At 44.1% G+C, this 14,455-nt stretch overlaps 1 protein-coding gene across 1 annotated transcript in view; it reads right to left on the reverse strand.

Annotated features, from left to right (window-relative positions):
- Positions 1-207: 207 nt before the first annotated feature.
- LOC139266602 (tyrosine-protein kinase Src42A-like) overlaps positions 208-14,455 on the reverse strand; it is an 84,147-nt gene continuing 69,899 nt past the window's right edge. Inside the window, exons 7-11 of the mRNA XM_070884199.1 lie at positions 14,157-14,318; positions 11,992-12,047; positions 3,714-3,867; positions 2,412-2,543; positions 208-407 (exon numbers count right to left, since the gene is read on the reverse strand). Of these exons, the coding sequence (XP_070740300.1) occupies positions 208-407; positions 2,412-2,543; positions 3,714-3,867; positions 11,992-12,047; positions 14,157-14,318 (704 nt within the window). The remainder of the gene's footprint in view (positions 408-2,411; positions 2,544-3,713; positions 3,868-11,991; positions 12,048-14,156; positions 14,319-14,455) is intronic.

Here is a 14,455-nt window from a genome sequence, read left to right on the forward strand (position 1 = left end):
AAAAAACAGGAAACTAAGATTTAAAAACAACAATTTACTTCCAAAAAGGGCTGACCACACAATCAGCACAGTATTCATCGGTATTACAGATGGAATAGTATTAAGAAACCCAACATGGGATTAACAGTGTAGGTTTCAGAGCTGGTTTAAGACTTAGCATAGTGAGATATGATTCAAGGAAATTTCTCTGTCCTTATTACTGAATTCCTATGCACATAATTCTTCTGTTACTGGCACTGGGTTACACTTCATTAGCATGTCTTGTAGTTGTTTAAATGTTGGTCTTTTCTCCGATTCCTGTTTCCAGCACTGAAGCATAATATCACGGAGGCTGTCTGGGCAGCCTGCAGGAGGAGAGATGATGATTCCATCCATCATATCTGCAACAAAATCTGCATTCCCTTTACCTGTTTCAGATAAAAACAGAGTTGTGAAAAACCATTCATTGGCATAGGGGCACAAACAATAACCATGAATGTAAAACAAGATATCATATACCAGATTCCACATCCCTCAACTGTAATGGCACAAATTTATATCTGTCCTGGGTCAAACAACATTTAGAATTACTGCTAACCTGAAAACCAGAGTTGCATTCAGGTTATAACTAGGGTACAAAAGCAAAATACTGTGGATGCTGGAATCTGAAATAAAAACAGAAAATGCTGGAAATCTCAACGGGTCACACAGCATCTGTGGAGAGAAACAGAGTTAACGTTTCAGGTCAATGAGCATTCATCAGAACTGGTGAATATTTGAAATTAACAGATTCTTAAGGAGCACTGAAAAGGGGAGGGGAAGAAAGAACAAAAGGGAAGGTATGTGATAGGGTGGAAGACAGTAGAGATTAGAGAGACAAAAGAGATGATGGGCCAACTTGAGATGGTAATAGCAGAAGTTAGAAAAAGGTTAGTCTAGATAGGGTGTGAATGGCGGAATAATTAACAGCTGCCATGGGAAGCAGAGAGAAATTTTTTTTACATAAGATCGGAGGATGTGGGGGTGGGGGGGTTTAAAAAAACAGGAGGAAGGGAGCTAAATATGGGCAGAGGTTATGGCCTGAAATTGTTGAACTTGATGTTGAGTCTAGAAGGCTCTAAGTGAAAGATGAGGTGCTGTTCCTCGAGCTTGCATTGAGCTTCGTTGGAACAGTGTAGGAGGCCGAGGACGGAGAGGTCAGAGTGGGAGTGGAGCAAGGAATTAAAGTGACAGGCATCGGAAGCTCGGGGTCACACTTACGGAGGTGTTCCGCAAAGCAGTCACCCAATCTGTATTTGGTCTCCCCAATGTAGAGGAGACCACATCGTGAGCAGTAAATACAGTATATTAAATTGAAAGAAGTACAACTAGGTTAGTTAGATTTGCCCCTGCACCCTTCAGTTCAAAACATTTTTGCCCACTAACTTGCTGAAAGTGCAAACTGATAACGACACAGCAAGGGAAACAGGGTATATAGGGTCTGAGTGAACAGGGCAGCAACTGTGTATTTCCTTAACTAATCAAATTGAAGGATTGTGAAATTAACAATGCAAGGACTGAAAATGAAAATTAGAATGGGTGACTTTAATGTCAAATCAGGTACAGAAAGTGAAATAAAGAGATGAAAGACAGATTGGATTAAGAGAGAGAGAAAAAAGACAGGAAGGAACGATGGGGTGGGGGTTGAGGGTAGGGGGTGGGTGGGTGTGGGGGGGGGCGAGGGTGCTCCCAGGTGCACAGTTTTGCGGATGGATATTTACTCTGATGTTTATATGTTTTTTGAAGCCTTCAATCTTATTTTTAACTAAAACATTTATCCAGCTACTTTTATTTTTTTTAAAGGATTTATTAGATTGTGCAAAGGTCATTTGGCACCAGATTGCAGCTCCTTCTTGGCCATACTGTTCAGTCCCACACTGGGCAGTTGCATTTACCACCCGGGGTACCCACTAGGCTACCAGGGGAATCGAAACAGTTCTCTCTCCCACACACAACTTAATCTTTGCTGTCATCTGAGCAGGATTATGAGCAAGTTATTGAATAGAGGTCATATGTGCCTCCCTCCACAGTCCTCAGAAATGTTGATTTAAATGATGAGCTTCTTGTGGAAAGAGCAAACCTCTGGCGGTAAACGTTACTGTTTAACAGTGATGGAAAGCCCTTGCTATCAGAGAGGAATGCAGCCTTCGGTCTGTCCTGACCTACTGCATAAGGTATATTAAAGCGACTGGGTCAAAACTTAGATCACAGCACTGATTTATTCACCTAAGAGAGTGGCCTGGTTGCTATAGAATAGAATGGGAAGAAATGCTTTATTTTATACATGCACAGCATTGAATTAAAATAAACATAACACACTATATTAGCTTTAGCTAGTTGGACAGATCAACTATTTTCAAAGCACCACTGTACTGATGAAGTGAATATCATACCTGGGAATGGGATCTCACCGTATGTGACTATCTCGGTCAGCAGGATTCCAAAAGACCAGACATCTGATTTGATGGTATAAATATAGTCAATGAATATTTCTGGTGCCATCCATTTTATGGGAACTTTAGCATCTATAGGAAATTAAGCACAAAATGGCAGTAAATAAAGGTTGTAAAAATACTTCCTTTGATTCACATTGCTTTATGATTGGAGGAGGCAAACAAGAAACTCTTACATTATTTACCTTGCCCACATCTTTGTACCTGGACTTCCAACCCCCAAATTCCTTGGAACTTGAAGTAGAGTTCTGGGGTAAAAGGAATGGAAGAGGACTGGTGGAGTGGTGGGGTGGGGGGAGGTAGGGGGAAGTGGGGGCGGCGAGGGGGGGGGGGAATTGGACAGGGCTGGAAATGTTGGGTCCCCAGCCTGAAGACATCACTTTGAGAATTCCCATTGATGCAGTGGTGGATCAGAATGGTTTTCCCGCCATTGCATCACTCCCCTTTAAGTGACCCTATTGTTTTAAATTTCACTTACAGACACACATTTCCTCTCCCGCCATTAAGGTGCATAAGTTTGGGTCCAGGGAATTTTTGCTTTGGTTTCTTTTTGCAATGCACATAAGTTGCATGGAAACAGTGAAACTGCTTTAAAAATGATCCCTTAATATAAAAATCCTATATGATAATCTTATTTAATTTATGGTTAATTTAGCTTTTTTTCATATAATTTATTTTTATGTCTCATACCATTTCCCCATTACTAAACACACACCAGAAATTCATAGGCATGCTGTGTGCAATCTTCCAATACACACTGGCCACATGTGAGAGCCCCCCCCCACCCCCGCAAATCGCACGGGCGTTTGCTAATTTTAGCATATTGTGTAAATGTGCATAATAACTTGACTTTCCAAGAGGACTGAGGGTAGGATGGCAGGGAGGAGGAGTCGATGGAGCGATGGATTGCCAAGTGTGCATACAAACTTCAAATTGCTACACTCCCTGCTCCCAGCCATTACCAGCAGCGATTTCCCAAGGAATCGATCATTGTTCCTGTTATTCGTGGCTGTATCTTTAATATTCAAAATCAAAACCTGGATCTACTGTGGAAATATTCAGAATTTTGAATGAATGGATGGAAAATTGGACAGTCTCTGTTACGATCCTTCCTGTCAATTTTCCTCTATGCCTAGGTGATTATTTAATGGTGCAGTGCAAAAAAGTAAATTCGGCTCCAAACACAAGTTGGTCATCAGTTGTAGTCAATGCGATTTGTATTGGAGGTTAGAGGTACATTACCATATGATAACTTGCGTTGACCATTCTCAAGCAGTCGTGCGAGGCCAAAGTCAGCAATCTTACAGGACAGCATTTCTGTAAGGAGGATGTTTTCAGTTCGCAGGTCCCTGTGAATGTAACATTTCTCTTCAAGGTAGGCCATTCCCTCTGCAATCTAAAACATTGCAAATATTGCTCTTCAAACAATAATCTCCGACATTTTGAATCACAACCCTACTATACAAAACTATTCAATAATAGATTGTAACAAAATTATTCTTAACCATGAATCCAAAAATAAATCTAGTGTTCTCAAGGCATTGAATCCTCGAGAGGCGAGAGAGAGGGAAAGAGGGTAAGTATATGGAAGTTGGGGCAGCAGGCATTTTAAAATTGATAAAACAAAAATGCCATGCCATTGGCTGCCGGAGGCCCACTCGACTAGATTCTCGAGTGGGCCTTGAAATGGCCAGCTAGAACTCCCATCCGAAACAGGCAGGACTGTTACCAATATATTTAAATCAGAGTCCTAAGCTAGTTGTAGGATCTCATTACAATTTTCAAGAAGCAAAGGGCAAGTGTGTGCGCTGGCCATTGGTATCACGTGTTAAGCGGCCTAATCAGTGGTCCACAAAGGGAGTCTCCTGAGAAAATTGATATTTGCAGGGGCCAGGTTGAGCATGGATGCTCCGGTTGCTCCAGCGCCACGCCATTCCTGCTCGCTTCCATCTCTTCTTTGGAGCCTGACTTCTGACTCAGCTTAAAGTCAGAACTGCCAGATTCCTGCGCTCCTCCTGGCGTTAAGCAGCCTGCGTGCCTTTGCTGAGCACTGGCAACTCACCTAAAAATATCGAGATGAAGCCTGACTATTAAAATGGTTCAACAACAACAACAACAACTTGTATTTATATAGCGCCTTTAACGTGGTAAAACATCTCACGGGAGCATTATCAAACAAAATTTGACACCAAGCCACATAAAGAGATATTAGGACAGATGATGCTTGGTCAAAGAGCTGAGTTTTAAGGTTGGTTCAGGCCTATCGCTGAAGCCATGGCGGGTAAGAGGGGGGGAGGGGGAGCGGAAGGGGGTTATGGGGATCCCGCCACTGATCACCTGCCCGATGTGTGCCCCAGTTACAAACTGCACCTATGATATATATCTATAACAGATAAACCAATGTAACTCGATGCCGGGCTCTGATGTAGTTTAAGAGCTGGATTTGGGGCTTTTTGGATTTTGGGGAGTTAATCGCGGTGGAGCATTAAAGTTAGCACCTGAAAATAGCTGGTGCCTCCGACTGCAAATTTCGGCAAAAATGTAAGTTGGAGGAGCATCAGCGTTAAGTCAGATGTTACACAACGGACTTTGTGCGCCCGAGCCGAAACTTGTGGCAGTAAAGAAGTTTCATTGTTGTTTAGTGCCCTGCAACATAACGTTGTATATTGTATGGTTTTATTTGGATGGTGGTGTTTTTATGATTTTGCTGCAGTAAAATTTATGACTCATCATTTGCCATTGGTGCCTGGTACATCATTCCAACATTCACCGGAGATGTGCCTTTATGGGGGAACATAGCGTGTCCAGTATTAGCTCCATCTCTCAGTTTCCTTCATTTAGAAGAGCCGGTCCATTATGAGCTGGCAACGTGTGAGTGTTGGTCCGGCAGCATAGAAACATAGAAACATAGAAACATAGAAAATAGGTGCAGGAGTAGGCCATTCGGCCCTACGAGCCTGCACCACCATTCAATAAGATCATGGCTGATCATTCACCTCAGTACCCCTTTCCTGCTTTCTCTTCATACCCTTTGATCCCTTTAGCCATAAGGGCCATATCCAACTCCCTCTTGAATATATCTAACTAACTGGCATCAACAACTCTCGGCGGAAGAGAATTCCACAGGTTAACAACTCTCTGAGTGAAGAAGTTTCTCCTCATCTCGGTCCTAAATGGCTTAACCCTTATCCTCAGACTGTGATCCCTAGTTCTGGACTCCCCCAATATCGGGAACATTCTTCTTGCATCTAACCTGTCCAGTCCCATCAAAATTTTATATGTTTCTATGAGGTCCCCTCTCATTCTTTTAAACTCTAGTGAATACAGGCACAGTCAATCCAGTCTCTCCTCATATATCAGTCCTGCCATCCTGGAATCAGTCTGGTGAAACTTCGCTGCATTCCCTCAATAGCAAGAACGTCCTTCCTCAGATTAGGAGACCAAAACTGAACACAATATTCCAGGTGAGGCCTCACCAAGGACCTGTACAGCTGCAGCAAGACTGCAAAATTCGTGGGAAAACCCCCCCAGTGTTTGGACTGATTGGAAAGGGAATTTAATTTGGAACTGTCAACCAGAAAGTTTGGGATCCTAAAGAGCACATGGAAGAATCTACAAGTTTTTATCGAATTTGGGATTTTACAAGGCAGATTGGGTCCGTGTGGAAAGGGCTGAAAACTAAAGGATAACTATCCTTCAAAAAAAATAGTTTTGGGTATTGAAGCTGTCTGGGGTATTGAAGCTAAACAAATTGTCTGGGGAATTGTGTAAACTCAAAAACCCTTCTCCCCAGGAGACATTAACAGAGCAACAATCAACCCAGAGATAGCCAGCCATCACTCTGAGCAGGAAACCCATCCAGCATATACATAATGATAATGACCCATCTAGTCCGCATGGAAAACCCAAGCCTAGGCGGACATTGCAAATACCAAAGCTAATTTTTCCCGATCAAGAAACAAATTCAAAAGATCGACAGATCCGAGACAGGTTACCATTAATGGGCCCGCCAAAATATGACAAAGATATCGAGCCCGCCAAAATTAAAACAAAGAATCGGGGCTGATTTGGTGCGCAGTTTAGAACGGCTCCCAAAGTATAACTGGGGTCCAGTTTTTAACGAAAAGGGAGCAGGCATTTATTTATTTGAAGGGGGAAGGACGGAGAGAGACCACCGCAACAGTTTTATGCAGCTCTTCTGAGCACCAACATCTCCAACCTCGACGACACTCCTGAGCCACACTGCCCTGCTATCGAAAGAAGAAGGAAGAACATCATCGCGGCAGAGAAAGCAGTTCCCAGTAACTTCGGACATCGCCACTGCGGTAGCGACTGACCACAGCCAATGTGGTAACATCGAAAGCACCGCGATCGACCAATTCCAAAACCAAAACTCCTCAAGAAGAAACCGAAGATTCAAAAGTTTCCACTCTACAATCTAGTCCTAGCTACCAACAGGTGAACCATTATCTAAAGAGACTTTAAAACCTACTGCCGACAGAAGAAAGTGGGTACTCACTCCATAAGTCCAATACGCGCCCTACCACATCGGTGGACACCATCCAACTAAAGACTACGCAGTAAGAAGTCTTCTACGACGTTCAGGGTATGGCAAGGAGAACCTACAGAGTCCCGCGAACCCTGAAATCGCAAACCACCGCCAACTGATAATAAAGGATTGGTGAGCATAATTCCTGTTTGCCTTGGAGTTTAACCTAGTCAGAGTTTGGCATTGGGAGGTGGGAAGTGTACCATTTTCTGTAACCCCTTTTGAATATGTGATGAAGTGTTTTTTATTCTAATCATTACAAGCTTGACATTGTACTTTTCTTGTCCGTAATAAAATCGAAGTTCTTTGCACCAAAACCAGTTGTCTCTTGCACTTTGTCACATCCCCAAATAAATCCAAAGTCTAGAACCCAGGGAGTGGGAGCGATTCGAACCGCTCAGAAGGTCAGAGGTGAACCTGACCAGATCACCCCCTACAAGACCTCCCTGCTCCTATATACAAATCCCCTATCTACGAAGGCCAACATGCCATTATCCTTCTTCACCGCCTGCTGCACCTGCATGCCAACCTTCAATGACTGATGTACCATAATACCCAGGTCTCGTTGCACCTCCCCTTTTCCTAATCTGCCACCATTCAGATAATATTCTGCCTTCATGTTTTTGCCACCAAAGTGGATAACCTCACATTTATCCACATTATACTGCATCTGCCATGCATTTGCCCACTCACCTAACCTGTCCAAGTCACCCTGCAGCCTCATAGCATCCTCCTCACAGCTCACACAACCACCCAGCTTAGTGTCATCTGCAAACTTGGAAATATTACACTCAATTCCTTCATCTAAATCATTAATGTATATTGTAAAGAGCTGGGGTCCCAGCACTGAGCCCTGCGGCACCCCACTAGTCACTGCCTGCCATTCTGAAAAGGACCCGTTTATCCCGACTCTCTGCTTCCTGTCTACCAACCAGTTCTCTATCCACGTCAATACATTACCCCCAATATCATGTGCTTTAATTTTGCACACCAATCTCTTGTGTGGGACCTTGTCAAAAGCCTTTTGAAAGTCCAAATACACCACATCCACTGGTTCTTCCTTGTCCACTCTACTAGCTACATCCTCAAAAAATTCTGGAAGATTTGTCAAGCATGATTTCCCTTTCATAAATCCATACTGACTTGGATCGATCCTGTTACTGCTTTCCAAATGCGCTGCTATTTCATCTTTAATAATTGATTCCAACATTTTCCCCACTACTGATGTCAGGCTAACCGGTCTATAATTACCCGTTTTCTTTCTCCCTCCTTTTTTAAAAAGTGGTGTTACATTACCTATCCTCCAGTCCATAGGGACTGATCCAGAGTCGACAGGCTGTTGGAAAATGATCACCAATGCATCCACTATTTCTAGGGCCACTTCCTTAAGTACTCTGGGATGCAGACTATCAGGCCCCGGGGATTTATCGTCCATCTCCACGGTGATGTGTGAGTGTTGTTCTGGCAGCACCTCCATGGTGCCTCCCCTGTAGATGGTGTGGCTATCCAATGGGGGCCTTGCCAGGCTCCTCTTCGTCATCCTCCTCCTCCTGAGATGGGCCTGCAATCCCCACTGGCAATGCGTGGCCCCTCATGATGGCCAAGCTGTGCAACATGTAGCTCACCACAATGAATTCGGAAACCTGTTGAGGGGAGTATTGAAGGATGCCTCCAGAGTGGTGCATGCATGGGTCTGTCTGGAGGAGAAGACATATCTTTGTCAACACTTCCTTTCGGAAGTGCAGCCTTCTCACACACTGCTTCTCAGAGAGCTGGCGGTCTGAGCATTGTTGCCTCTAAACCTGTGGGTGATAAGCCCTCCTCCCCAGTCATCTTCGGCCTCATCATCCGTGGGCTGACATGGCCTAGAGACCTACCTCTAGCTTGACACCACCTGGCAATAGCATGGAGCATGATATGCTGGTGAACTAGTAATGTCCCCATTAAATTATCTCACTGAAGTTGTAATCACTGTAATGGCAGATAAAAGTGAAGTTTGCAAGTTGGAGCTTCACAGCATTATGTGCGCAACCGTTGTAGTCAATACGACCTGCGATGTAGGATCCTCATCCCTCCTTTTAAAACACTGCCAATATCGTCTGCCTGGGACCTCCTGGTTTTTCAACCGTTTCCTGGGGCGGGCGTTAAATGAGGTGTTAAGGCCGAATGTTCTATCTGGGGTACTAGCGCAGCATTGCACGACTATTAACGTCATCATCACGCTAAAAACGGAGGATGGGGCGGTAGGTTTTTGCGCCGGTGCAAACCAATAGTCGAATATTCCGCTCGGGGGTAGTAAATTCTGGACACCTGTCATAACTCCCAAAAACAGCATTTAATACTCCGCCGAGGCACTAACCAAGGCGCAAATGCGCCGAAAATCATGCGCAATAGTCTTATCGCCTATGTTGATCAAACATTCTGATGCTCCAGATTGTGCTTTACAATCTCATCATAGGCTGAAGCATTGTTTTATTATTGGTTTCATCAGCTTGACTCCTATCATTTGCTTTCTTCCCCTCCTTCAACATCTTCTACAGCATAATGCTTCATGATTTCCAGGGGGCAGTTTTTGCTGGAGCACACATCGGTCAGGGGGCAGGGAAAGTGATAGTGCCAGTGAGAGGACCGACTCAATATCGTGGTTGGGCCTCATCTAAATATTTGGGGTCAGCTGCCAATGGCCAGCGAGTGCAGACAGATAGCTAACTGCCGGGGCGGGTGGGGGTTGGGGGTGCGGAATCCAGCAGCTCCTCCGTGAAACCAAGCCACGAGTCAGGCTTTGAAGGGAGTGGGGGAAGGACAGCTGGGTGCAGGGTGGTGCTGGGGGATTGCGGGGGTGATCGGGCACTGATTGACCCGTAGCACACCTGAACATTTTTGTAGGGTTAGGGGGTTCCACAAGAATCATTGTACCAAACCTTTTGGGGCCATTTTCTAAGTGATTAGCAGTAACTTCTTTAAGCACTGCTGGTTCGTCCACTCAGCACCTGGGACCAATTTTTTACAGGCAGGAGTTATTTATCTGCAAGGGGAGCTCAGTCTCCTGTTTCGGGTGGAAGTTGAAAATTGCCACTCTCAGTGTCTGTTATTTATTAGATATCTCCCAGTACGCCTCCTTTTATTTCACGCACATATCACTTCTGCCATTTAACCATCTCCTGTTCCCTATCCAAGCACTCTATTTCTCTTCCTGTGTGTGTGGCTGGTGTGTGTTCCCTCTCCTCCCTTTTTCCTTTCCCTTGTTCTGTTCCTTGTAATATCTTTTAGTCCTTAGGATGGGCTTCACATAAGAACATAAGAACATAAGAAATAGGAGCAGGAGTAGGCCATACAGCCCCTCGAGCCTGCTTCGCCATTTAATACGATCATGGCTGATCCGATCATGTGTGGACTCAGCTCCACTTCCCAGCCCGCTCCCCATAACCCCTTATCCCCTTATCGTTTAAGAAATTGTCTATTTCTGTCTTAAATATATTCAATGACCCAGCTTCCACATCTCTCTGAGGCAGCGAATTCCACAGATTTATAACCCTCTGGGAGAAGAAATTTTTCCTCATCTCAGTTTTAAATGGACGGCCCCTTATTCTAAGATCATGCCCTCTAGTTCTAGTCTCCCATGTCAGTGGAAACATCCTCTCTGCATCCACCTTGTCAAGCCCCCTCATAATCTTATACGTTTCGATAAGATCACCTCTCATTCTTCTGAATTCCAATGAGTAGAGGCCCAACCTACTCAACCTTTCCTCATAAGTCAACCCCCTCATCTCCGAAGTAAACCTTCGCTGAACTGCCTCCAAAGCAAGTATATTTTTTCTTAAATATGGAAACCAAAACTGCACGCAGTATTCCAGGTGTGGCCTCATCAATACCCTGTATAACTGCAGCAACACTTCCCTGCTTTTATACTCCATCACCTTTGCAATAAAGGCTAAGATTCCATTGGCCTTGCTGATCACTTGCTATACCTGCATACTATCCTTTTGTGTTTCATGCACAAGTACTCCCAGGTCCTGCTGTACTGCAGCACTTTGCAATCTTTCTCCATTTAAATAATAACTTGCTCTTTGATTTTTTTTTCTGCCAAAGTGGATGACCTCACACTTTCCAACATTATACTCCATCTGCCAAATTTTTGCCCACTCACTTAGCCTGTCTATGTCCTTTTGCAGATTTTTTGTGTCCTCCTCACACATTGCTTTTCCTCCCATCTTTGTATCGTCAGCAAACTTGGCTACGTTACACTCAGTCCCTTCTTCCAAGTCGTTAATATAGATTGTAAATAGTTGGGGTCCCAGCACTGATCCCTGTGGCACCCCACTAGTTACTGGTTGCCAACCCGAGAATGAACCATTTATCCCGACTCTCTGTTTTCTGTTAGTTAGCCAATCCTCTAACCATGCTGGTATATTACCCCCAACCCCATGAACTTTTATCTTGTGCAGTAACCTTTTATGTGGCACCTTGTCAAATGCCTTCTGGAAGTCACCACATCCACTGGTTCCCCTTTATCCACCCTGTTCATTACATTCTCAAAGAATTCCAGCAAATTTGTCAAACATGATTTCCCCTTCATGAATCCACACTTGAAAGCTCGACTGTTGTTCTCTTATCAGGTGATGCCTGACCTGCTGAGTGTTTCCAGGGTTTTCTGTTTTGGTTTAGATTTTCCAACAGCTGCAGTGTTGTGCTCTTTGTTCATGCTGTAACGCTACATTTTATCACTTTAGATACTTTTAAGTAAATCTAAATTCTTCTCATACTTATTGTGGTTTTAAACTAATCAGATGTTATTTAGATGCTAATAAATGTGTTCCATGTGTATTCTGCACACAACAAACATATATTAGTAAGGAAGAAACTCGCTACCCTCCCTCTTCAATGAGTCTGCACAAATATGTCACTGTGTTTAAGTCCTTCATCACTATAAAATCCCTCTCTTATCCTGAGTAAAAAGGTAAATGTTCAGACCTGTATGGCAAAGCCACTTAGCAAAGAAAATTCCAGGCTTCTCGTTTCTGAATGGGCTGTAAAATTAATCAGGAGACTTCACATTAGAGGACAGACTGACACTGTTTGGAGTTGTAAATATTTCATAAACAAAGGAACAAATTGTTATTTTAGGACACTGCCTCCTCCACCACACTTCTTGTTTCCCCGTCCCTCTGTTTCAAGCATCCTCAGTCACATCGCATTACCACATTATACATCCAAGACAGGAGGCAGGTTAGCAGCTAAAAAAGCCTTGCCTGAACTAGAAACCTGCTTTGACTGTTCGGTAACTGAAAGCCAACGACACTGTGATTCCTCAGTTCCTTCTTTGCTGATGAACAAACTGACACAAAGGGTCGGATTTTCCTACTCCTGCTGGAGGAGGATCGGGCAGGGATCTCGGCCCACTTCCCCAATCCCCCACTACGGCCCTTAATAAATAAGCTGAAATCAAGGCAAGCCCACCACATTGCCTGCATATAAGCAGAAATCACCCCCAGCGCCCATGAGCAAAAAATGGCTAGTGAGATGGGGAAGTGATAATGTAGATAGAGAGAGAGGGATGGGTGGAGGTGCAAGGTAAGTTAGTGTGAGTAAGGATGTGTAGGAGTAGGGTCAGGAAGGCAGAGTGATGGGGATGTGATGTCATGCACCCCGCCCCCATAAATCTCCACCCAACGAGCAGAAAGAATCACACCACCACCCCCTGCCCCCACTTCCCCAGTAACTAGACCACAGCCACACTTCCAATGTGCTGAAATCCTTCACCAGCTCCCCCTACCTCCCTTCCAATGGGCTGAAATCAGGTCACACCCACCACTGAGCAGATTACATTTGATTCTAGAACTGTTGAGCCAGATTTCTCCTGTACCTCTGTTCACCAGATTCATTCCTCATTTAATTTGTAACCACACCTGAAAATCATCAATTGAAAATGTAATGATTTTGATAGGTTTCTACCTCTGGCATGGATGGAGACTAACCATTACTTGCCAGCAGTCTATCACTTGCCCTTGGGAAAGATTATCCCTCCCCCAAAAAATCTTCCAAAAAATAGCTAGTGAGATGGGGAAGTGATAATGTAGGTAGAGAGAGAGGGATGGGTAGAGGTGCAAGGTAAGTTGGTGTGAGTAAGGATGTACAGGAGTAGGGTCAGGAAAGAAGAATGATGGGGATGTGATGAGTGGCACAGCAAGATGAGGTTGAGTGTGGCTTTGTAGTACCGTTTCGTGATCTACTGAGATCATTAAATGGTTTGCGCCATTGCAGCCTGGTCCTCCTGACGACATCCCTGCTTGTGCCTTCCTGTGCAATGTGCAACCAGACTGTATTGGTCTCATGGGGAGGTTTCTGGGGAGTAAATACTGAGAGTACAACTGTTAAAATCAATGTGGGCCTGGGCCCTTGAAGGAAACCGGCTGATGACACGTCATCAAGTAGCATCATCAGACCTTTTTCCTTTTAATTGGCCGGGCTTAACAAGCCCAATCACCATAAAAGCACTTTTACAGAGCGGATGGAGCAAGCAGTGGGTTGGGAACGTGCTACGGATGTTGCCCGCCTCGGTAGACAAAATCGTGGTATATGGGTGGAAGAGGAATGGGGTATTTCTGACAGCCAAACCTGGACCTACTACCACCAGAGAACAGCCAGTCACCGAAAGGCCTAATTTTAACTCGGGGCACAAGTGTGGGGATAGGGAGCTCACCTAACTACACTGGAGTAAGGCACTGGCTATTTTAACTCCAGGGACCTGGACACCCTTTTCTCGTCAGGTATGGGCATGGGGGGTTAAAATCAGCCCTTTCAATTTATATCAGTTGTATAAGGTGATTGGATGCCTCAAATCAGGAATACTGCTGGTAGTTAAAATGCAGAGATATTAAAGTATGGACCAGATGCATATTAACAATAAATACAGCAACCCTTCTCGCCCTGAGCTGACAGTGGTAATTCGTGCCCACTGAGGACATGGAGGTAGATTTCTATACATTTCATATTCAATGCCGGAAATCTTCCCCATGATTGCAACTTTTCATAAATCAAGTTTTATCCGAATTGTGCGGTGATAAGGGTTGCATTTTTGGGCAGTTAACTCTCATGCCATATTATAGCGCAAGGAAAAGAGAAAATAAATCACTTACACTTGAGGTATTTTTTCAAATTTCCCAATGTCATTAACTCTGTCACAATGTAAAATGGCTCGCTCTCAGTGCAGACAGCTAATAGCTTGACCAGCCTTTCATGGCACAATTGCTTCATGATCTCAGCTTCCTTCAGGAGCTCATTTTTTAATTGTGAACCCACTGCAGAAAATGGAAGAAAATAATTAGCTACTTGTTGCTGTTATTTTGATATATTTTCTATTTAATAGTTTTGTTTTTTGTAAAATGATATGATAGATATCAGAAACGTGTTTTTTTTCTGAACTTGGCTTTGCTTG

This window comes from Pristiophorus japonicus, chromosome 7 (genome assembly GCF_044704955.1).
Source record: "Pristiophorus japonicus isolate sPriJap1 chromosome 7, sPriJap1.hap1, whole genome shotgun sequence".
Classification (NCBI taxonomy): Eukaryota; Metazoa; Chordata; class Chondrichthyes; family Pristiophoridae; genus Pristiophorus; species Pristiophorus japonicus.